The sequence below is a fragment of the Nanorana parkeri genome, unplaced genomic scaffold, assembly GCF_000935625.1.
Source record: "Nanorana parkeri isolate BGI_ZX_2015 unplaced genomic scaffold, ASM93562v1 scaffold1, whole genome shotgun sequence".
NCBI lineage: Eukaryota > Metazoa > Chordata > Amphibia > Anura > Dicroglossidae > Nanorana > Nanorana parkeri.
Genome location: NW_017306269.1, coordinates 1,493,473 through 1,519,618, shown reverse-complemented (window position 1 = coordinate 1,519,618; position 26,146 = coordinate 1,493,473). Strand labels below are relative to the sequence as shown.

Here is a 26,146-nt window from a genome sequence, read left to right as displayed (position 1 = left end):
AAGACCATGAAGGGGGGGGGGGTGGCGGGGAACAGACCTGCAGGCTTATTACAAGTGATCTCGGTGGCATTGCTGAGATCGCTTGTACAAACCGAGTGGTGGCTTCCCCGCTCTACATTTACCCTGCTTGCCCACAGCAGGGCTAAATGTAGAGAAAAACTATCTGCCTGGCGTTGTGCTGCCCCCCTACTCCCCGCTGCCTCGGTGGCCTTGTGGGAAATACGGCCCTGACAACAGCAAATATCTGCACCTACTTTGTTTGATGATTGCCTTCTATTTTCCCCTGTCATCTCTCTGCAATTTACATAGAAACATTTCTAGTGTTAGAGTGGCTCCCCTTCCCTTGCAGGGTTCTCTTGACCCTTGGTTCTCAACTAGTGGGTCGTGACCCGAAGGTGGGTCGCGACTAGGGTTGCCACCTGTACAGTCCGGGATTTGAATCCTGTGCCCGGGAATCACCCCACCTGATGCCCGTACACAGTATTCAAACCGGATCGTGACTCTCTAAGTAAGCTGCACATACCCAAGCGATGTCAGTTGCCGGCTCTTGCTGTCGGCTCCTCTCACGGTGTGTAATAGCCCTTCCCCCTTCCTCTCCTCTGACTGCAGCAGTGCTGAGAGGATCTCGGAATCCTCAGCATTTAACCCTTCTGAGCTTGTTGAGCTCCTGTGTCCCACGCAGTGCACTGTGCCTCCATCTCCTTCCTCCTATGTCACTTTAGGACCCAGTAGTGACGTAGGAACCTACGAGAAGTCCCATTGAGTGCAGCGGGAGCCGGGAGAAACTTCTGGCACCGTCCTGTGTGAGGTTTGATTTTAATCTTCTACACAGCTATGGACCTCTGTTCTCCCCCATTTTGCAGCACTGGCCCAGGAATTGATCACTGGATTGCGAGGAGATAGGGGGGTTTCACATGTTCCTCTATACCTAAAAGTAGTGGGCAGGCTGACAGTAGTTTGGGAAGAACATTGAAGGCAGGTTGAATATGCTTAAAGTCCCTTCTGTAAAGTGAACTTGTTGTTTTGTCCAGTAGGTGGAAAGTAACAAGATCATGGCGCGGTATCGTGCATGATACCGCTCAGATTGCCATGCGGTCACATAATTGCCCACTACCGACGATTGCGCTGGCGGTGCCATTATTTTGTAATGGCACCCCAGTCATGCTGGGCGGATTGCGCGATTTCCCACTGCGATTCCACTTGTGCAGCTGTACACGATCGCGGCTAAAACAGCCGTGTGTCTCAAAAAAGGTACATGTACCTTTTTTTGTGATTGCACGCAGATGTAACCCCATTGAAGTCAACGGGGCCGCGCGGCAATCGCTGTGTGCAATTGTGCACGACACGTGTCCCGGATCGCCCAGGTCTGCACTCATTGACATTATTGCACCTAATCAGTGCAGGCTCAGCGTGCACATAATCAGGATGGAACGTGGGTACTGGTTGAATTACCTAACCACATTGGAGCCTATCCAAGCTCATTCCTGTGATGGACTACAATCTCCATTCTTGGAGCAAAGTACATGGGAACTTTGCTCCAAGAATGACTTGTATAGAGATCATAAGTTGGATTCATGAATTGTCATGGAAGAATAGGCATATCTAATAAGCTCATCCCCAGCTAGCCAAGCTACAATAACCCTAACATAGTATTAAATTAGATAGCAGAGCTCTTTTTCTTGTCTGACATGATACAATTTACAGATATACTATCAAGTGGTTCCATCTCTTCCTGAGGTCAGACATATCTGTTCTACAGCTCACTTTGTAACAAGAAAAACTGAAATGACTGCATTAGCATGGATAATGGAAGAAGGTTGAACGCAGATGCTATTGCACGTTAGGTATTAGGTGTAAAGTGACAAGAAAAGAGGTATAGATGAAAGAAGTGAGACATAGATTCGAGTCTACCTTTTATTAAAATGCACACTTCACGTGAAAAGTCACCCCAGGAATTAGAAATCACTTCATTGTATTGAGTGAAAAAGTTCTCCTTCTACCAATTAATAACAAAATTCTGCTTCTAACTTTCAATGTGACTTAAAGCCTCGACAAAGATTACATTGTCTCTGGCCGCCATAAACATTGTGAGTGTATCACATCCTTAGAGACTTTAGATATTCTATAAATGATAAAAGAATTGAACAATAATGCTTGCCAACTATACAAACCTAAAAATCATAACAATAGATTTATTTCAGAGTAAAGCAGAATAACATTTTTATAATCATCATGTGATCAAATCAAAGTAGATTGTTATCTATGTCAGGCAGTAGTATTAATATTAATGGACACTTTTTATTACCGCCCCCAGAATGGTATGTAAAAAAAAAAGAGGCGCCCTCATTTTTAATTAGACAGACCCCGTATAGCAGATTTACAATGAGGTAAGAGGATCAGCAAGACACTACCAAGGGAGATAAATCTCTATGACAAAACAGTGTTTTTGTAACACTGCTCTGCCATGTGATCACTTGCAAACTGACTGTGATCACCAGCAAGGAGTCAATATGTTTGGCTCCTGGAACCTTCAGTGTGACTATAGTTGTTAGTTGCTACACCTGGCTATACAAAGTACAAAGTGTGGGTATACACATGTTGACCCAGATGCGTACTTATGTGAAGGTATATGGACACGTGCATTCTACTACAGATGCTTTGGTCATTAATTAGGAAGGACGCGTTAGATTTTGCTGGTGGCTCTCCAGTGCTGTATGTTCTTTGTGAAATGCTTCCCACATAACAGACTCCACTCTTCTGGATGAGCAGAAGGAAGCAAAGACTACAAGAAAAAAGAGAGACAAAAATCCATGAGAGAGATCCTTCTAAGAGTAGTGTTCGGTATTACGTGTATAAAAAGTAAAGCAAAAAGTCTACTAAACATTTATTCATATTTATAAGGTTGTTGGATATTCAAGCAACCTAATTCAGCATAATTGGAGAATATGACTGTCTCCATGCAAAATGTGGGTGGCTTGAATGAAAATCTACCAGTGCATGGCCAGCTTTAATCTGAAGCCAAAATGCCGCTTGCTTCCCTCTCTGCTCCAACCCCCGTCTTTGGTGGCCTTTATGACTTCAGTTACCTTTTCAGGTCGACCATTAGCAAAGTTGTTGGAAATACAACAGCATATATTATGTTTTTTTGAGCTGTAGATGGCGCTGTAGTGCAATGCTAGTTTATGCCAGTCTGTATGTTCATACTTATCTATGACATATACAGGAAGTGCTCTCTGTATTCTGTATAATGCTGTATTCTGATGTAACGTTCTCCTAAGCAAGTAAAACTTAATTCAGCGTTCCTCAATATCTAAATGCTTCATCTAAACACATAACCAAGAAAATGATATGTAAAGTGAACAAGACCGAAGGCATGCTATCGTATAGGGAACATTTAGAAATGTTAATTGATCCTAAGCAGTAGACATGTGCGATTTGTTTCGTTCCGAATCGAAATTCGGACATTCGGATGTATCCGAATTCCGAATTACAGACATAACGAATGCAAACGAATCCGAATTTCCATTTCCGAAATTCGGTAGCGTTCGTACGAACGTTCGTTTCGTTTTCTGTTCTTATTCGTTTCTTATTCGTTTCGTTCGTTGGAGCAAAGTGACATTAGAGAAGGAGAAAAATATTTTTTCCTCTTAAAAATGTCACTTTTGCTGCAAACGAATAAGAAACGAATAAGAACAGAAAACGAAACGAACGTTCGTACTAACGCTACCGAATTTCGTCCGAATCCGAATTGACTTTCACACACGAATCCTGAAAAACGAAATAACACAAATCCGAATTTAAAACGAAACGAAACGATTTTTTTGGCAGTGCACATGTCTACTAAGCAGTTCACTGAAAATTCTACTTTTCATCTTGAATTGCTTGAAGTAGTAGGACAATTGTGCCTAGACACTCCTGAGCCTCAATGTGGTATATCTGCAGTGTAAAATCATCCAAGGCGCTCCTGCCTGTCATGCATGTGGGTCCAGAGGGCACAAGTGCAAGGAAGTCCAGACAATGTGAAAAGTATTGCTGAGCAACATGTGTCTTTAGAAATTTTCCAGCTCTTGCAAAGTATCACAAAAACCCAAGGTTCTACAATCTGGACACAGAAAACAACCATAACCAACACACTAATAGCTTACTCCTGATGTCAGAAGGCCATGCCTACATTGGCTTGCTAACTGAAGCAAGATTTTTGTTCCGGAAGAGCAGGGATGAGGAAAGAGCTTGCTCGAGGAAGGTAAAACGAGGTTGTTCTCAAGGAAGCCAAAACAAGGTTGTGAACCAATTTTTACACCCTGCAAAAATACCAGCCACTAGAAGGAGACTCATCCGACTCATCCGAAACCTAGTTGGCTGGGCAATCTAGTGCAAGTAAGGGTTGTGCTGCTGGGTGATTCTCACATGCTTTATAGACGCTATCCTGGGAGATGGTATCATTGCACAATCCCCTTTCCAGCTGTGCACAGGCACCTGACACATGATTCAGGCTAAACTGCCACCACCTGTAGTTTATCAGTTGGTCTGTCGGCGGTAGTGTCCCATCTCTGGTCCCGCCGGCGGCGCTCCTCGATGAGATTCCACTCGCCCCCCTGCAATTTTCACTCGCCAATTGCGAGGGGGCGAGTGGAAATTTTGAGGCCTGTGATAGGTAACATATAAACCCACACAAGCACCCACACACACATGGATTCCTGTTGCTGACAATTATATGTATCCTTGCCTTCGGTAGAAATGATAGCTTCTGCACACTGACACTAATGCGCATGCAATCAGATTGGCCGTCTCATTCTCATCAGTCAACTGCCGCAGTTTACAAAGAATACATTTTCTTTCGGAGTCACAGGGTCAACATATACATTTTTACATTTCATAAAATCCCTAGGCAGTAATTATGTTGAAAAATATAAATTACAAAAGACAAGAAAGAAAACAACATACTGAAATATTGACTATTTGATAAAAAAAGGGAGAAAAACAGAAATAAACGTTACCATTTGGACAGTATTATTTTATAGACATGTGCACTGCCAAAAAATTTGTTTAGTTTCGTTTCGTTTTAAATTCGGATATGTGTTATTTCGTTTTTCAGGATTCGGGTGTGAAAGTCAATTCGGATTCGGAATTCGGAATCGGACGAAATTCGGTAGCGTTAGTACGAACGTTCATTTCGTTTTCTGTTCGTATTCGTTTCTTATTCGTTTCGTTCGTTCGTTTGCAGCAAAAGTGACATTTAAGGGGGAAAAAATATTTTTCTACTTCTCTAATGTCACTTTGCTCCAACGAACGAAATGAATAAGAAACGAATAAGAAACGAATAAGAACAGAAAACGAAACGAACGTTCGTACTAACGCTACCGAATTTCGGAAATGGAAATTCGGATTCGTTTGCATTCGTTATGTCTGTAATTCGGAATTCGGATACATCCGAATGTCCGAATTTCCGAAAATTCGTCCGAATTTCGATTCGGAACGAAACGAATCGCACATGTCTATTATTTTATCCTATTGGCGGGAGCACCCTGGAAATCCAATAAATGCCTCGTTTCCAACAAGTTTGAGACAAATTACACTGTTAATTTTTTTTACATTTCTAATTGTAAGGTGAATGGATGTTGGACCAACTCTTTCCTCTTGCCCAATCACTTTTGAAGAAGGTACGTTCCCTAGTATGAGGAAAGTTCTTGCTTCTAAAGTGGCCATAGGTTATATGGTCCAGCCAGTTCTGATGGCTGGGTCTGCATAAGGATTTCCAAAACGAGTGCATCGTTCCAATAGCACTGAGTCCAAACACAACATAAATGCTGCAAGCAGGGTCCGTATACATTTTAACATTACACTGCCTCTGACTGCTAGTCTCGTGAGATATGGTGATGTCAATCCTGTGCTGCTCACTGCTCAAGCCGTGCTGCAGATGAATCTGTACCTGAGGGCCTGCAGTGGAAGAACCTCCCTGCTTCATTCATTCTGTGGATCTGTTCTTTTTTGTGCCTCTTCTGCTGCTTCTTGAACAATCCACACCCCCTCTTTCCTCAATTATCAGAACCCCAGACATCCGGAAGGGAGCTGTGACATGAGGAAGCAAAGTCCTGCCTCTATCAGGATGACCACCTCCATACAGTGACATGAGGAACTAGCCATGGTCGATCGGTATTGGGGAAAATAACAGCAGGGAGCCAACTGCCAATACTGCTGACTAGTCGTTTTGCCCTCTGCATGCCTTTTGTGATCAAAGTTTCCACAAGTCAAGTGCTTTTCGAAGTGGCAGCTCAATATAGTGCTATGTTACAATAATAAATACCGACAGTCCTAGTATATATACTGTATACAGTATATAACAATTGTTCAAGTCTGATTCAATTAACCACATACAGGGGTGTCCCTAGACCTTTCACTGCCTGAGGCGGGTGGTGGGATGGTGCTGGTGGAACATGCTAATGAGGGGTGGGTGAGGTTTTGGGGGTGCTGGTGGTGCACGCTAATGGGGGAGTTGGTGGGCCTCTGCATCATCTCTCTCCCCCCCCCCACTCCCCCCCCCCCCCCCCCAGCGCTGGCTCTAGTCATCATCCCACTCAGCTACTGGCAACCATTGATGTCAACCATTGAGCTGGGCGGGACTCCGGCCAAAGCATTCCAGGTTGCAGAGATGGGTTGGGATATATGTATGGCCCTTCTACATCTCTCTGCAGAGCTCTTAGCAACCTGGGATGCTCTGGCCGGAAAGGTGGCACCTCAGGCTGCTTTATTATAGGGACATGATATATATGACTCCCCCTGCCTTAGCTGCACCGTGGGCAGAGCTGCCTGTTTGGTTAAAGTTCTGGGGGACATGATTTTTCCTTTAGAATGTTATATTGGAAGAGCAGACACAACCAAAACTTTTCATATGATACATTTATGATTGAATTTGCTGTTTCGCCCAGAATACTGATCTAGTTCTCCTACAGTTTCTGTACACTATACGCACTAATAATTCTGTTTATGACAGATTCCAAGCACGCGGGAATACATACAGAATGATGAATATGGTTTTGCTGCCAGTGTTTCTTTATTATAAGCAAGACTGCCGTGTGATTGCTGAACACAGAGAGATTATGGAAACATCTCTAGTTCTCGCTGACTGAGCTGTCTAGTCTAAACACACCTCAAGAATAGTTTGCTTACTACTGTACAATGTATTAATGAGTTTTCACTTTATTCCATAACCTTCCTGCTGCTATATACACTAGAAATAAACAGATGCAAAACAATGTATCCTTAATGGCTGCAATGGCAAATGGATGAAATATTTTACTATGGGCAGGGCTTAGACCTAGGAGCAAGGTGGCTTTTAGGCTTTACATTATGGTGCACAGTTGATAGGAACGGCTGTGATCATTGTATAGAGTATAGCTATACATTCATGGATAAAGTGAACTCTGACCCCCACACTGGCACTCTGGCTACCCCCACACTGCAAGGATGAAGTGCTTAATAAATAAGGTATACTCACCCAAAATGCAGAGCCAGTTGGCTGCTACTCCGGTTCCTGAAGCCTGTCTCCTTTTCAGCTATCAGCGATGGTATGTCCCTCTGTGTCCTCCTGTCTATACACTGTGTATATAATGTGATGACTCAGGGATCCTTAGACCGCTGCATTGGAGGGGAGAGGGGCTCCAGAGACCAGTCTAAAAGCCATCCGCCTCAGAAGATCAGGTGAGTATAACTTTTTTTAGCACCTAAACAAAACAAGCACTTAATCCATGCAGTGCTGAGGTAGCCCCACTGCAAGGGTTTATAACACTTCTTCTTTAAAGATGAACTCAGGCCACACCTTCTTCAGTCTTCCACAGTTGCACAGGATCCTCTCCTTTACTGAAATTGCCCACTCTGATTTAATTGCACACTGCAAGCTTCTTTATATCAGAAATAAGGCTGTCTGCATTTTTGTTTATGCCATCGTCGTTTGAAACAAAGATTGTTTGATGATTAGAGCACCATCTAATGTCTTTTACTAACATAAGGCTGCTCTAATCTGCACTGTGCTGACAGTTGGCAGAGTTCAAGTCTTCAAGGAAACTCTGAAGACTTTCAAATTTGGTTACATTTTGTGTTAACATTACTTAAAAGGGTAACCATTTTCCCAGGAAAATTTGGAAAAATGGAATTACCCCCACCAATCTGCCCCTCCCCCCTCCCCCTGTTCTTCTTACCTGTCCATTATATTTTCTTCCCCTCCACGGCTCCGGGTGTAATATCCATGCTCCGTACATGGGATTGTATCCCCCGGATATGTATTTCAAATTAGGTTTGCACATGGAAAGCGCTCATTGGTCAGCGATGTTAGGTGAGAAGCGCTTCTGACAGTGTAGGTGAACGTGCTAACCAATGAGTGCTTGCCATTTGCAAGTGACATTTGAAATACATGCCACAGGGCTGCAATCCCAAGTACGGGTATTACACAGGTAGCCGTGGAGGGGAAGGAATGATCTTGGACAGATAAGAACAGCGGAGTGGGGGGAGAGGGGGCAGAATGGTGGGGGTAATTCCATTTTCCAAAATTCACCTGGGAAAGTGGAATTACCCTTTAAAGATGTCAGTACAAAGCACAAAAAGACTTAGCACTTACCTCTCCTGCTACCCACACAGCCGATCTCTGCAGAAGTGAAGAGAAACTGCTGGCTGAAACCTTACTGAATCTGACATTTCCAGGGTTGTCGGATTACTGGCCCCTGCTGCGCTCTGTGGTTCAATCCACCAGCCTCTATGTTATTACTGTATCCTGTAGTGACGTAAGGGCCAGTGGGGGGAACCACAACAAGTGGCAGGGAAGCAGGATAGTGTCAGATTCTTTAGGATCCCCAGAGGACATTTTTTCTTTACCATAGCAGCGACTGATAACAGGGAGGTTGAGTATTCAATGTCTTCTGTGTAAGGGCAGCACTATGATTCAAGGCTGAATTCAGCAACAGCTGCTTTAACAAAAAACTCATCTGAGCCTGTCTTTCCAATCTCCGCTCTGTTGACTTGTAAACCATCCTGAATACCGATGTGTTTATTTCTGTTGCCTGTCATCTTCTATTTTTCCTCCTCAAGCAAGACTGAATCTATACAATATCAATGTTGTGTTTTTAATTAACAAATTCCCGTGTTTATCCCTGCTAGCCAGCAAAGGCAATCTAACCTTACCCCGTTTATATCATTTAAAGTAGAGGTCTCAGTTGCATACATTTGTAAATATGGATTAGAAGTAGCATGTTGCACTTAATGTATTGTCGGTAAAGTGGAATGCCTACCCTGGTTTGTGCGAGCACCAACAAAAGGTCATACATAGTAATAGGCAAACTGAACACAAGAGAGATTTGGAGTTACCACATAAGCCGTAAAGGTACATTGGCTTCTGAGCAATCTAAGCTCACTCAGGGACTGAAGATCTGCCACATGTGTACAAAACTGATGATAGAGTCCGAAAGGGTAAATATTCAAAGCACAGTCCAACCAAAATAGATATTTAAAGGAAAGCTCCACTTTAAAAAGTAAAAATGAAAAAAACGTTAAAAAAAAGTGAATATAGCATATATCATTGCTGCACATGCCATTTTGCAATGTAATGTTATTAAAAATCACCTTTCCATTTAAAAAACTGCTGTAATTTTCTAAAACTGTCAAAAAATACAATGCAATATGCCAACCCGGAGGCGTACTGTACACAGTTGTTTTACAGACTGCCCCAGAAATGTAATTTCCTGCCTCTATGATTGGCTAATTTACAGTACTTTGACAGACGTCTGCACTAAGATACGAGTAAAATTTTAGGCATCCCATTTTGGTGAGATACTGACTAAGGGTTAATTTCTACTAAAGGGATGCCGACACTGTAACTTTCCTCAATACAACACAGAAAGTCCACCAGCTGATCAGATTAAACACAGACCCTCCCATTTAGGAATGAGTTTGGAAAGGGCATGCTGCAACAAACAGCTGTTTCTTCACAGCAGAAAAAGGTAACAGTTTAATAAAGTTTGTTAAGATCCTTACAATGTACATTTGATCACCCAGAGGGGATTTTGTTCTCATCAAAAGTGGAGTTACTCTTTTGCTTTGCAATATTTACCTTCACCTTTTAGCACAATCTATGAAGGGAAACAACACACCCCTGCCATGCCCTTATTTATGAGGAACATGAATAATGAATGCATTAAAAATAATTGGTAAAACCCACAAGTGCTTTTTCACCTTGTTGAATAAAAGTTTTAGTGTAGGGAAAACATTTTGTGTTAGTTAAAGGAGAACTATGAGGTGAGTGATTTTCACTCAACCTCATAGTTCGGGCCGACGTGTGACAATGAAACTGTCACACGTCGGCTCAATAGATCGGGAAGTGAGTGAACACATACCGTCGCTCGCTCATTTCCCGATCATCTTCCTGCAGAGAGCCATGACTGTCAGTCACGGCTCCCTACAGGGATTCTTCCCCCTCCGATCCTCCAGCGCTGAGTGGCGAAACGGACAGGGGAGGGGGCGGGTACAGCTGGCTCTGCCTCTAGATAGGCAGATCCAGCTGTCAATCACGCAGCTGGGTGGATCTCGACAATAATGTCGGGATCCGTCCCGGCTGCGGCGATCTCAGTATACTGCGAGCTGTAGCTAGTTTGTGTCCTCCCATGACCCTTAGGAGAACTATGGGGAAAAACACTTACCCCATAGTTCTCCTTTAAAACTGAACCCTGGTCAGCAAGATAGCAACAAGATGTAATAACATGTCTAGTCTAGGGGGTTGTATTGTAGAGGAATATGCTCCACGTATGTGGATGGGCCCTGGGTGTCCTTATGTAGAAATTCAGGACCACTGGTCCTGCATTGCACATAAGGATGTTGGGTAAAACAGTAGCCAAACAGCATAAGAACATTAGACAAAAACAATAGACTAACAATTAGACTAAAACAATAGTCTAAGAACATTTAGCCAGAGGAGAAAAAAGCCTAAAACAATAACCTGACACAATTTAACCAACAATTGACACTGGTCTACAAAGCGAAAGCCTTGGAAATGGAAGTAGCTAAATTTTACCAGAATTGGGTCACTAATAAAGGAAAATGAAGTCCTGAGTATTAATTGGCTCCATTTTCCAAGATACAGCTTCAGCTCAAAATTGCTTTAAAATAATTCAAAATTACAAGGGGAGTGTGCGATTATGCTCCATAACTTTTCTACAAAATGTGATATAGCTATTTATCTTTTTATTGATACCAATAACATAACTTTCCATTCATTGATTCATTTTTCATGTAACATTTTTATGCTTTATATTAACGGCATTACATTTACATGGACGGCCCCGGATAAGCTGCATCCTGCTCATGGTCTTTGTCATCATCTGAGTCTAGAGAGTAGGATTCTGGTAGATCTGGAATAGGCAAGTCCTCACCATGGAGTACAGGATGCAGTGTGGATGGAATGTTTGGATATTCCAAGGTCCACTTCTTCTTCATTAAGTTCCCTTTTGCAATTGGGGAAACCATGCAAAAATAACAGTCGCTCCTATGGTGGGTTCCCTCCACACCATTGGGACTGTGAAAGACATGGACGTTTTCTTCTTGTTTAGCCAATGACGCAGATAAGTTGCACATGTAATGCAACAATAATGAGGGGCCCAACTCTTGTCCTGATCCCCTTTTTTGCATCCAAAACATAGGTGGTATGCCTTTTTTACCACTGACATCATACTGCACTTTTGAGATGCAAATGTAACCTCGCCACAAATGTAGCAGAAGTTATCGGCGTTGTTTACACAGTTTTGAGGCATCTTGGCTTCTGAAGGAAAATATCATGCAACTGTTCCTTGGAAATGTTAGGCAATGACACTTTCACAAGCCACCAGATGTAACTGTATGATGCGTAGATCTGACCAAGACAAATGTACCTTGTAATAAAAGAACAATAAATTACGGTCAGGTAATAATCTTTAGTCTCAAAGTGAAGATAAATGTATACACTTCCATGTGGTACCATTTTCGTTGTTCTACTGTACTTTGTCGAGAAGTTACGAGTAGTGGCGCCACAAGGGGGATTCGGCCCGCACCCGGGTGACACCATTGCAGAGGTCAACCCCTCTACAAAGTCAGGCACTCGGTCATGGACCGAGAGCCCGACAGTGTCAGGAGAGAGGAGGGGACCCGGCGGCATACCTCATCCCGCCGGGTGAACGTCCCCTCCTCTCTCTGCCGGTGTCCATCACCAAGATGGCCGCCAGCAGGCGTCAATCAGATGGCTGCGCATGCGCGATGCTGTCATGCGTGCGATGATGATGACACGGCGGGGTGTCACCCAGTCTAGAGATGACACCCGGCCTTAGGACACCCCCTGGTTAAGAGGCACCATGATCATCAGACCCCTCCCTCCCTTGTAGGCAAATATACTCGCTTGTGTCTTTATTGTGAAATATCTTGAAAACTTTAGCCAACCAACCAGCACCTTTATCACCTGTTTTCTAATTCATCTAATCGAAATTTTCCAGAATTAACACATTTATCTTGGATGTCGATAATTTCCCAAAATTTGTAGACCAGTGTAGCCTGAGAACATTCAACGAAAAACAACCTTAGAACATTGAACCACAAAATGGCTTACAATAATAGCCTAATAACATTAAACCGGAGAAAATATTTTAAGTAAAATTCAATTTTGCCCCATTTGCACCACAGCCACAGCTTTATACTTTGTGCAAAACATCCCTGTAACTGAGGGCATGCTGGTTATTTACAGAAACGATGTACATGCACTTATACTGGACGTATAGCTTTTCAAATATTTTATAAATAGACACCTAAATATTACATTATGTGTTAGAGGTCTGTACATCAGATCAATAGGAGGGACAACTGAGGAGGAAAGAGGGGCAGAGGTTATGACCTGAGTATGTACTAAGTTCAAATATGGCTGCCCCCATGTATGTATATATATATATGATCACCAATAATGCATAAAAAGAAGGGTTTTAGACCATTATTACACATTGATAAAATTATTTACAAGATTAACTCTTTAATATATTTATCTGAAAAAAAATAATAGTTAAGAAGATGAAACATTTCTTTTAAAGACTTCCCTTGTTGCTCATGAGTGCACTGAAGGAAAAATCCCTTCTCCGTAATTAGTAGTAAGAATTCCCCTTAATATGTGCGGTTCAGTACTTCTATTACGTGTCTGGCAGATGGAAGTGAATGAGAGAACTGGAAGTACATCACAGTTTTCTGGAAATATTATATCTTCTGTAATTTCTGCATTAGATCAATACAATTCGTTACACTCTCCAGCTGTCATGCTTGTAGCAGACCTTATGCCAGTTTTTAGGGGGCATAGCTCAAATTGCCTAGCAACCGTCATGGAACGGGCACATCTTATGCTTTGTGTTTTACAGTTAAAATGGTAAATGCAGCGTCATATGAAACCATAGGCAATATTGTGCAAACCTCCCAGTGTCCTGAGAAAGAGGGATCCATTGAATGGAGGTGGAGGACACACCCCTCACACGCCCCCCTTTTAGAGGAACAGGAGCAATGCAGATATACAATATGATTGGTTAAACGTACAGAAGATCTTAACCTGCTACTTCTTTTGATTAGCAATTTAAAAAAGTAAATACCGTATATACTCGAGTATAAGCCGTCCCGAATATAAGCCGAGGTACCTAATTTTACCACAAAAAACTGGGAAAAAGTATTGACTCGAATATAAGCTGAGGGTGGGAAATGAGGCAGCTACTGGTAGATAGATACCAATAAAATTACATGAATATTTATTTAAAAGAAAAATAACCTAGCTCTGTAAGTGGAAAAGGGGGTACAGGGCTACATATCATGTACTACGGATCATTTAACCCATTCATGTTAGCAGAGGATCATTGTAAATGTATTGTCTGCACTGTATTAGCAGTATATACTACATATAGAGTATATACTGCTAATACAGTGCAGACAATACATTTACAATGATACTAACATGAATGTATTAAATGATCTGTATGTAGCCCTGTACTATGGATCATTTAACCCATTCATGTTAGCAGAGGATCATTGTAAATGTATTGTCTGCACTGTATTAGCAGTATATACTACATATAGAGTATATACTGCTAATACAGTGCAGACAATACATTTACAATGATACTAACATGAATGTATTAAATGATCTGTATGTAGCCCTGTACTATGGATCATTTAACCCATTCATGTTAGCAGAGGATCATTGTAAATGTATTGTCTGCACTGTATTAGCAGTATATACTACATATAGAGTATATACTGCTAATACAGTGCAGACAATACATTTACAATGATACTAACATGAATGTATTAAATGATCTGTATGTAGCCCTGTACTATGGATCATTTAACCCATTCATGTTAGCAGAGGATCATTGTAAATGTATTGTTGCAGGCACTCTATATGTCAATGTACTATATACTACTTATAGAATGCACTGAACAATAGATTTACAATTATCCTCTGCTAATATGAATGGGTTAAATGATCCGTAGTACATGATATGTAGCCCTGTACCCCCTTTTCCACTTACAGAGCTAGGTTATTTTTCTTTTAAATAAATATTCATGTAATTTTATTGGTATCTATCTACCAGTAGCTGCCTCATTTCCCACCCTCAGCTTATATTCGAGTCAATACTTTTTCCCAGTTTTTTGTGGTAAAATTAGGTACCTCGGCTTATATTCGGGACGGCTTATACTCGAGTATATACGGTACAATAATTTAGAGATTTGATGAAAGGTTTAGAGCAATATAACACTGTTTTCATAGTTAAAGCTGTACTCCAGCTTGGGGCCTACCCCCGATGAACTTTAACTACCCACCTCTATCTAATCAAATGGCTCAAATTCCTACCTGAATCCATAGTTGTATGACATGCAGGGTCCCGAGTCCTCTTTCTTCTGGACTCGGTGCTTCAGGTGCCCACATTGCTGCCTGGGAAGATAGACTCTTCAAATTGGCTGTTTGGTAGGGCCTCACAGATTCCCGAAGACTCCACCAGCAGTGTAATGACTTTATTCTGTCACCAGGACAAATTAAGAGGATGGATTTCCCCAGTTGAGACATAGATGGCAATTAAAAACCTGGTAGGATTTCTGAATCCTCACCGCTCTATCCAAAAAGAAAAAAATGTTTGGCTTAAAATACTTTTTAAATAATAAAGTTATTTATGGAGGTCTATACATCAGACCAAGAATAGGGACATATGAGGATAGAAGGACAGAGGTTTCTGTTTCCAAAGCAGGGACTATAACTCTGAGCTCTGGCCACGTGTGAAAACGTTATGTCTTCCAGCTAGCAAAGTTCAGCAGCTCTAAGGCTAATTTCTTATACATAAATTAAATTTAGAAAAATATACATTGTTAATTAAATAGTGTTTTACCCGTAGCACAAGCATGGAAGAAATAGCAGATCCACTTTGTGGGGGTTGGACGTAGACTTTACTCGGTTTTTATTAATTAAAAATTGTCTTGTGTCCTATTGGACACTCAAAAGAAATTTCTGAAGGTCTGGCACCCTTGGATGACATATGCTCATCCGGGCATTCCTTCCACCAGTATAACGACTCTCTGATCGCATTGCTTCACCTGGGGGGGGGCCATTTTGCTACCAGATATTTCCTTTTCTCCTTTACCCTGCTCTTTGTATCCTCTTCTCTAATACCTCTTCTTTGGCTTCCTTGCCTCTCTGATGTGCGCCCTAGCGCGCAGGTGCCTTCTGTTTTGATATTTCAATTGTTTACGTTATTTGCCCAGTTGAAATTGCGAGTGTCAATTACAAGATCTATGTATTGTACACCTAATAGAAACTGCTGTGTTGTCGTTGTCAAAATAAAAAAACAACTTTGATTTAAATAGTGTTTTACAAAGTAAAAATCGAGTTGCATAATTTAATTTGCTATCTTATAGGGAATGTCTAGAATGTTGTTTATGCCCTAACAGTATTCTGACAATTTTCACTTTTCCCTTGAATACCTCTTGAAAATTAGCATTTCACTTCCTGCCTAGGCAATACTTTTCTGTAGCCACATAGTCAGGGCCGTCCTTATAATGAAGCCTGAGGCAGTATCTCATTGGGTCATTTGATGGCTCTTAGCAACCTGGAACTTTGTGGCTGGCGTCCTGCCAAGCTCCTGGCAACCAATGACGTCAGTGAGCTGGACCCAGCCCACCCGCAAACGAGCACCCCCTGCGGGTCCGAGCATCTACCACCAGCACCCACCGCCCATTCCCGCCAGGCCTCAGGCAGCAAAAAGTGTTGGGACACCCCTGCTCACAGTTGTATATCTGTAGTGTGAGATTATCTAAGGCACTGCTGCGTCTGACTGCTATTCTGGAAATTTGGAGGGAAATTTGATAATGTCACTATTGTGCTGTTCTTTGTTTCCTTGTGCTAGAGAAGAAGCTGTACCTTAGGACCAGAATTTTAAAAATCTCCTTGCTATTGCTTCCTGCTTCTGCATCTTAGTATTGGTGCTTCTTCTACATCTTCTGTTGCTTCTTAAATATTCCCAAAACAGTCATCAAGGGGTATCTCTGATGTGAGGCAGCAAAGCTTGGTTCCTCTACTAAAATGGCTGCCTCCACACAGACGCAGTGCAGATCAAGGCATGGTAAGTTGGTAATGCGGAAACAATTGGTTGCAAGGAGCCCACAAGCACTACTGGTGATTAATACTTTGCCCTAGGATTGCCTTTTCTGATCGGTTTCCACAGTTTAGTTCCTATTTAAGATTTCATTCTTAATGCTTCATAGCCTCGGCTGAAGGCCACATTTGAAGCATATGGAAGACATTCCCACTGTGTACCACAGCTGTGGCCAAACAATGCTGGCCCACAGCCAAGGTGGTCAGTGGGAGATGGCAGATACAGAAATTGCTTGCATTCTAAAAATGATGTCTCCTTTTTCATTACTGCTCTGTGCTAACAACTTTATTTCAAACCTACAGCACGTAATGGCTGCCATTAATGCGGGAATAATACCTCTGGGAAACGGCTCCAGCCAGAACAGCCACTGGGACTTGGGGAGCTCGTTCTTCTTTGCTGGAACTGTTATAACTACAATAGGTAGGACCTGCTTTTGTGTTTATATATCTCTTTATTAAAATTGTTATTAAAACAACTCTGTCACCACAAACTAAACTGTCTAAAAGAAAGCTCCCTGCATAAGAAAAAAAAATGAATTACATTCATTGACCTCTCTGGTGGGCGGTGACTGGCATTCCCTTAATTAAAGAGCTGCAGAGGGTAAAATTCATCTTCTGAATCCAGCTCAGAGGGTGCAGGATGCCTTTGTCTACCATTGCTCACTGTGATTCTATCCAATGGTTCCTACATAACTATAGGACATAGTAGTGGCGTAAGAGCCAACCAATTGAACCATAGCACAAACCTGGGTACTCCGACATCCCATATACCTGGAAGTGTGTTCAATGTTGAAGGTTGCTCAGCTGCCGTAGCTCTTCAAGAGAGCAAAATTAGAAGTCACCTTCTACCAGAGAGGTAAGTATTATTCAAAAGCGAGGAGCTTTTTTTGGACTCTTTTTTTTTTGTGACAAGATAGTCACTTTGCAGAGTTTGTGCTGACAAAACCTATAAGTACACTCAATAGATCTCTATAGGCAAGAGATGTGCATTCCACTTATCAATGCAGGACTCTATTTACAATAATGGCACTGGTGGGCTTATTCCTGAGTTTGTTTTCATTTTATGTTCATCTCTGGACATTAATGGCTACATTTACAAAAGGGGGGCACAGGGGATTTTGAGAAGAGTCAGAAGGCTCTTGTTAGCAGGTCTGCACAGATTAAAAAAGCTCTGCATATAAAGCAGACTGTATGCTGCCTTCAACAGCACATTGTAACATTAGTTTATGCTACACAAGCACACGAGGCAGAACTTTTACAAAAGCGTTATAAACTAGTGCCTAGATGAGTCTGATGTCTAAATACAACCCCACATTAGAGCCCATTTTGCTTATATTTACAATTCCTTAGATTAATCAATGGCTACATTTGCATCCTGTTTTCTTTGTCACAATGATACATGATAGCACAATGCCAATTAAAGACAAAGGGGGTCCCAATGAGAGAGGAGCATAGCACAGAGGGCAGCCATGTGCTGGAGCTAAATGAGATTGCATGCAGCCTTTAAATCTCTGATAAAAAACACAGAGGAGGTTCACAAGGAGAGAGAAGAGAGCAGAGCGCTGAGACTAGACTTGAGCTACTTTACAGCTTCTGTTGTAAAATGTGAGGATTAATTGCTCAACAATGCCTGCAGTTGCAGAGGTTACCAATGGCTTATTTTAAAGCCTATTTTCTGCTTGTTCAGATTATGCAAAAACTTGAATAGCCTGAACACTGTGCTAGTTTAAAGCTAAATCAAGACATTCATTTAAAATAATGTGTGTAAACCAGTTGCAATTATATGTAAGCATGCATAAAATAAGTATTTGTATTTGAAACAGTATTAACCTTCTAAAATCCCCTGCATAGCAGTTCTGATATAGAGAGTTAGGAGCAGCACTAAAAGCAAGTCAGGGTTTTGATCTGTACTGTGTGCTACTGAATGGGCAAAGCATGGGTTTACTGTAAGGTCTAGTGTTAGGCAAACATTTTTTGGTGAGTTCATTGTAAACTTCTAAGATTTATGATTTAATTTTATGTGATTTTTTTTCCACTTCTATGAATTTGCCCAGTAAGAGAAATGTGTATTGTTGTGAAGGTCTACTAGGCCTTTTTTTTAAAATATGAAAATGTTATTTTGGGGTCATGAAACTAGTCCTCACTGGTTACGACCTTCTTAAAACCCGATTGAACTTTTACTTTAAATCAGCTAAATACATTCAAGTTGCAGGTGTAAAAGGTTGCAGTTAGTTTTCATTAGAAAACAGTCGCAGCTTTAGTAGAAAAGCCTGTCCCCTGCCCACATGCTGCAGAGAGAGGAGACAAAACATGGGCAGATGCACATGTATTGCAGAGATATAGTATTCCTTTTTGCCCAAACATACCCTACTTTAATATGTTACAAGCTAGAGAAAAGTTTATTTATGTGTGTCTTCACACTTGTTTCTTCCTGTGTGTGATGGTTTTGTTGCTATGGTTAGAGCGGTGCTGCTCTCTGCCATAACATTTCTCCTATTAAATGAAAAAGTGTACAATTTACCTTTGTTTGAGCACTTCATAGTCAAAGAACATCCACACTCAGAGTGTGACATTTTCAATTAAATAATACAGGGCAAGCTTCCAGAACCTGGCTGGAACATTGAAGTGTCAGGGCACACAGATGGGGAAAAGAGTCAATTAATAATTTACCAGGAGTGCAGAACATAACATCTTAACCACTAGTATGTGTTTTAAAAAATAAAAACAACATAAAGGCCTCTTTCTTGGACATGCCGCCTAACTGTCCCTGATTTTGAAGTGCTGTTCCTATATTTGAACCCAATCCCTCTGTCCTTCGTTACTCCTCAGATGTCCCTCTTCCTGGTCTAGGGTATACAGCTCTATGAAATAATGCACTATTTAACCACCAAAGGTGTAATACTGTACTAAACCTTTTATAAAATCTCTAATGTTATTGATATTGTTGTGTTGTGTTATTATGTGTGGGTTTAACCAGTTACTGCATTCATTCTTTATGCTATATGTAACTGAGGGCATGACAAAGGATGTGTCCCTTGCCTACATATCTTGTGCTGAGGGTGTCCCTCTTTGCCATCTCAGAAAGTTGGTGAGAAAAAAATCTGCATGTGGCCATTTTTATAAATTGCAGGCAACTGGAAATGTCTTCCCAGGGTGCTAAAACTGCAACTTTTGTAGTTTCCTGATGGTAGTGAGGGCTTGCCTCAACCATGCCTGCTTCCTGCACTTTTCTGTTGCCAATACTGAGGTCCCCAATCAGGGAGCAATGGACCAATACAGAGGTGTAGAAGTTGAGGGGATTGGGCTGGCCTTCAACTCTATCACATTTTGAAGCTTTCAGCTCACCCTAGGTTTAGAGTCTGACTGAATTTTTAGTTTCTATCACCTTAATACATTGCAAGTACATTAAAACAAAAGGTGTGCAAAATCTTACAGACTGTTTTCTATAGAAAGCAGCCATATAAGTAGAGAGTAGAGTAGAAAAGTCTGTCTCCTGCCAGCATGGTGTAGAGAAGAACCCTTGTTCTCTATGTGGATGTAGAAGCCTCTCTGTAAAGGTCTAGCTCGCCTGCTGCTCATTGCAGAGATATAGGTCTGACTCAGAATTGGGTAGTTCACTGCGATGTTCCATATATTTAAAATTGACAGTCCTCGTCCACAGTTAGAATTCCTCAATAAGACAAAATATAGAAAATGCATGTACACTGCTGACAGCTCCTATCTCAGGGGGTTGGATAAGGTATTAAATCCTGTCCGATTAATATTTCCCCCTTAAGAGCAGTCGATGGGGTAGGATATGTTGCTGTAGTAGACTCAGAAATATTTTCTTATTATCCCAAAAATGGCCAGATTAGGTAACTGTCTCTCCATATCTATGGCCAGCTTTTTTGTATAGGAAGATACGCTATTCTATTGTGTTCTATTTTATTCTGTTATATTCTATTGTATTCTATTCAATTCTATTCTTTGCTATGAAAGCATTAAATTACTTCTCCAGTAGACTGTAAGTGAATATAAAATGCCATCGCTGGCTATCAGAATTGCATGATTTACAGTGCAATTTTTGAAAAACTGGAACCAGTTCACCTACTTGCTAAAATATTTGTATACAGATCCTCAGCTGTCGTCGACAACTCGCATTCCACAACACTGCTCAGCAGGACAGCCGTTTCTGGAGAGCGACAGTGCTGGCCTGCTGGCAGCTGCTGTATTTCACCTTAGATCTAATGTTAATGTTCAGGATCAGCAGGGACACAGGATATTATTCTAAGGAAGGCTGCAGACACAGCCTTTAGGCCAGAACTCATTGCTTGGGCATGGAAGCCTGTTTTCCTACAAGTAATCAGATAATCTTGGTTGTTTCTGCAAATACGGCGCAAATAGCAACTGATGTGGGTTAATGAACTCTTTAAAGCACTGTTTGTCATTTGCTGAAGTTTATTTGCAGACTGAAATGTAGGTTTTCATAAAGTTCTTAAAGTGCACTCCAATAAAGTAAGCAGCTAAAATAACAAATGTTATAAACTGTATTTCCATTTGCTGTGGAGTCAGTCATTGGTTTTATCAGTGCCCCTCATGATGCTTTAGCCTGAATAATGTGAAACTATTCCCTCTCAGACTACACTACAAATATTTTTTCATGTCATAAACCCACCAAATGACACTTGAATGACATATGAGCACTAACTATATACCTCCTTTGAGTAACTAAACACCTCTCTTGAGTAAATGAACTCTTCCCCTGAGTAACTAATATCTCCCATGAGTAGTTAAACACCTCCCCAGTATTGGAAGCAGACTGTTAGAGCTGTTGTGTGTGAAATGTGTATCCTGAAAAGGAGATGAGAGGAAACTGAGGAATTTTGGAAAGCTTTTGTTCATCCTTGCACATGTCTAAATACATACTGTTGGCTGAAACAAATAGCTCAATTGAGCCAAATAGTATTTTTTAACAGGATTAGAGTACTTTTAAACTGTTATAATTGTCAAAAAACAGCACAAGGGTATTGTAAGTCAACATAGCAGAAGTGTGGACCAACAAAAGTTTATTTAGCCCAATTCCATAAACACTAGCAGAAAACAACAGCAATTATCAGCAACAACAGTCCAAACACCTTCTTACACTATATTATTATATGCTGTGTGAAATGAAATTCAGGCTGCTTCAATTTTTCTGTTGAGCTAAAGGGAAAATGCTTGTACTTTGTTCCAAGGCCAGAAACAAATTAGACTAAACTCCAAACTTCACTAGTTTGGGCAAACCCCTTTTTCCTTGCATATCAAAGATTATACACCGATCAGTCGCAACATTATGTTGCAAGAGTAAGGATTCGATTGACTTTCCGGCTTTGACAAGGACCAAATTGTAATGGCTAGATGACTGGGTCAGAGCAACTCCAAAACTACAGTTCTTGTGGGATGTACCGGGTCTGCAGTGGTCAGGACCTACCAAAAGTGTTCCAAGAAAGGAAAAGGAAAGGAAGGAAAACTGGTGCATCGGCGACTGCATCATGGGTGGCCAAGGGAAGTGAAGGCTGGCCCGTGTAGTGCGATCCAATAGAAGAGCTTCTTTAGCTCAAATTGCTGAAAAAGTTAATGCTGGTTCTGATAGAAACTGCATCTCAGTTTGTTCCGTATGGGGCTGCATAGCCACAGACTCATTAGGGTGACTATGTTGACCTGTGTCCACTTGGAAGAAGGTATGGTCTGATGAATCAAGTTTAACTTTGGGTAATGTTCTGCTGAGAAACTTTGGGTCCTGCCATTCATGCGGATGTTACTTTGACACATACCACCTACCTGAACATTGTTGCTGACCAAGTACACCCTCTCATGGAAATGGTATTCCCTGATGGCAGTGGCCTCTTTCAGCAGGATAATGCACCCTGCCACACTGTAAAAATAGTTCAAGAATGGTTACAGGAACACAACAACAAGTTTGAGGTGTTGACTTGGCCTCAAAATTCTCCAGATCTCAATCCAATCAAGCATCTATGGCATGTGGTACTGGAAAAACAAGTGTGATCCATGGAGGCCCCACGTTGCAGCTTTCAGGACATAAAGGATCTGCTACTGATGGCTTGGTGGCCAGATACCACAGCATACCTTCAGAGATCTAGTGGAGCCCATATCTCAACGGGTCAGGGCTGTTGTGATAGCAAAGGGGGATCCTACTCAATATTAGGCGAGTGGTCATAATGTTATGGCTGATCACTATATGCTCGTTCACTTCTTCACTAATATCTGGCCGTGGCTTCTTCAATATTGTCATGTTCAATGCAGGACCAATGGAGCCATTGATAGAAATAAAAACCTAATAGAAGGCATAATCCCTTCCTATTCTATCCAAAAAGTTTTACTGCTTGATATACAATTTACAAGTATGTCTAAATTATGGACAGGTAGCAGGAAAGCTGTCATTAAAGTCAGGACATTACTAGGGACCCCTGCACACAAAGCCGAGTTTCCGGCTACTGAAGAGAGGTAGAGATGTGACTCAAGCGAACTCTTCACTATCATCCATTCATAAAATATTTTGTATCTTTTAAAAGAATACAAGCTATTCTGTGATTGGAGAAGGAGAGATGATGTCACAACCCCACCAACTGCTTTACTCCTCCAGTCACAGAATGGAATATAAAAATTATATAAAGTGCTCTGCATTCTCCTTTATACAGCAGTGTGAAAATGTGGCAGTCAGATACTATGGACTTGCTATTTGTATATTCTCTTTGGCCCTGATTCATCAAGCTGCAATTGTAGGGGTTTTAAATGCATTTCAGACATGCTAGAGTGACATACAACAATATAAATTAAGAGACCTATGTAGCAGGCATTATTTTGCATGCCTTGAGTGCTTTTACACCGTGATGAATATAAGCCATTCCGCTTGCCTGATTGGACATGCACTCCTTTTTTTCACTGCAGCGTGTTGTGACGCACTACACCTGCATCACAATGAATAAAATGAAAAATGCCACTTTGTGACATTTCAATAAAGTTGTGAAGAGAAAAAAGTGAACAGTGAAATGCACTGTAATCAGCGGATCAGCACTGTTTACTTCCATGCAAGGACAAGGCTGCTGGTGTAAACAAGTCCTTAAGGAAAAGGGACATTCTTTCAAAGACAGTGAGTTGGATATTTTGCAGTAGGACACCAGCTTCATGAAAAGATGGGTAAAAGGGGTAATCTATATCAAACTGGAGCAACTATTCCTTAACCAGGGTGGGGGCCTTTGACATATAATACTGTTTTTTGTCTCCTTACCACCTATTTCCATGCACATTGAACTGTTAAGACTTTTGCAAAATTTCATGGCACCACGGTAATTAGATTTTGTAATTATAATAGAATTGTAATTAGAATTCACAAACTTTAACTCCTCCCATTATGTTCTTGTACAATCAACATCTGCCTTGACACATTTCAAGTTCCCTGTGTGACTATAAATTCTGGAATATGTTCCTGACAATCATTAGGGCTGAGGAATGAGTGTCGACCTGTCTTCAGCATGACAAGTCCAGCTGAATGTGGGTAACTTCGACTAGCTTCCCATCTAAATGGACTGTATTTTGTTACTATGTAAGTGGTTTTACTAAACACTTGCTATAAAAACTTTTTAATGTATAACTCCTTATTTTTTTACATATCTCCCAAAGGTCCAACTTTAGCAGGACTGTCCTGAAGTCCTAAAACCAATGGCATTTTCAAAAGTAGCCTCTTCAAACATGGTCAAATTGGGGTAGGGTTTGGAAAGACCATGGTGAGGATTAAAATGTCCCAATTTTTCATTTTGAAAGGTTAAAGCAGGATAAAATATAAGCAATATAATACAAATGTTTGAGCTGTATAGGTAGAAAATGAGGACATCTGTCTTTCCATTATTGTTAATCCAAACTTGAATCATTCACCAGCTCTTTGTGTACCTAGAGTGTGATGGATGTCAGTATAAACAGGACTTTTATTGCTGACCGCAGATCTGATTAAACAAACTTTTTGGAGTCTTGGAACACTGTTTACATGTCTCACTGAAAGAAAAACATATGTGATTTGCCATAAATCTAAAGTCATCCATCTGTAATAACAGGTGAGTCACGCCAGCGTGATGCAGCGTGTTATTTTCTTTCTCATGGGAAATTCAATTTGTTAAAATCATTCCCGGTCACGTGTGTCCTTTCCCGGTAGGATAAAGTACAGCTTTGTCACAGCAATATGTATAATACAAGGAAACAAAGTATCTCCCGCTGAACCTTCTCCGGCATCAACAGTGCTTGGTGAGTAGGCCCCCTTCTCCGGGCTACAAACTGCATGCACAAGAAACGCTCTGGAACAACATTATATCTCTACTATCACTAAAACAAAGTTACTTCCGGCTATGTTTAATACAGTTTACCTCAATACTAGAGTGTTCTGTAAGTGAAATTTAGCACTGGACAAACCAAGGGAGCCGAAAAGCAACTTTTAAAAACTTACTGTAGGTTTGGTGCCTACATAGACGACCAACGGTGCTATAAGTGCAGCTAAATTATAGGATCATTTTTAGATACCTTCCCAGCTTCTCCCTGAACTAAAATATTAGTACAATGGCTGGGGGCTTCATATGACTTATCTTTTGGGAGTTTTGGTCACCTGTTTACCAGCAAGTCATTGATTCAATTTCTGAGACCCAGCAGGGGTGGGATCATCTTCATCCTAAACAGCCAATCAGTGTGATCACACAGATCCCACCCCCGCAGAACCTCAGGTTGGCGTATCAGTGGAAGATTGAAGCTCTTAATAAGGTAAGTATGAATATATACATGATCCCAGTGGATTGTATCATCCTCAAGCCGCATTAATCATAGAGACTTCCTTTCTTCAATAATCAACAAACAGATTTCGCCTATTATATTCTCGAATGTATCACTTGCAAGAAAAACTGGTTACAGTTGCATCTCAAAGTAGATCTGTAACATTCATCTCTTTGATCCAACATCATCGCCTAGTAGGGGCATAATTACCTATAGGAACCAGGTGTTGAATTGGGAGTATTTCCTCCTGGAACCTTAAAGATATTGTTTGCCATAGACTGTGTGGGGTCCATAGGATGAATGAATGAATGTATGAGTGCTATGAACAGCGTTGTTCTTTTACGAAACTATTGAGAAGCGGTGTTATTGGTGCGGTAAATTGATGTTCTTGTATCATAATAAAGTTTATACTTTTATAAGAAATTACTGGTCTCGGTCTATTCAGTAACCACTTTTCACAGCGCTCCTCACTTGGAACACTGTTACCTTTTTGTGCTCTTACTATTTTTGGTTACATGACCTTGATGACCAGCCCCAACTATATATAAAGGGATACACTCAGTATATCGGAGCTCCAGGGAATATACAGTTTTTCGAAGTATTGTAAGTCGCTCCAGGCAAGCTCAGTATTAGCGCAAGGAGGAGGTGAGGGGTTAGCAAATATTAATGTAGTGTTTAGAT

The 26,146-nt window shown here is 41.2% G+C and overlaps 1 protein-coding gene across 1 annotated transcript in view; it reads left to right on the top strand.

Moving 5' to 3' along the window:
- The window catches only part of KCNK2 (potassium two pore domain channel subfamily K member 2), a 104,423-nt gene that overhangs the window by 25,924 nt on the left and 52,353 nt on the right, over positions 1 to 26,146 (top strand). Inside the window, exon 3 of the mRNA XM_018553711.1 lies at positions 16,979 to 17,096. Coding sequence (XP_018409213.1) covers positions 16,979 to 17,096 — 118 coding nt within the window. The remainder of the gene's footprint in view (positions 1 to 16,978; positions 17,097 to 26,146) is intronic.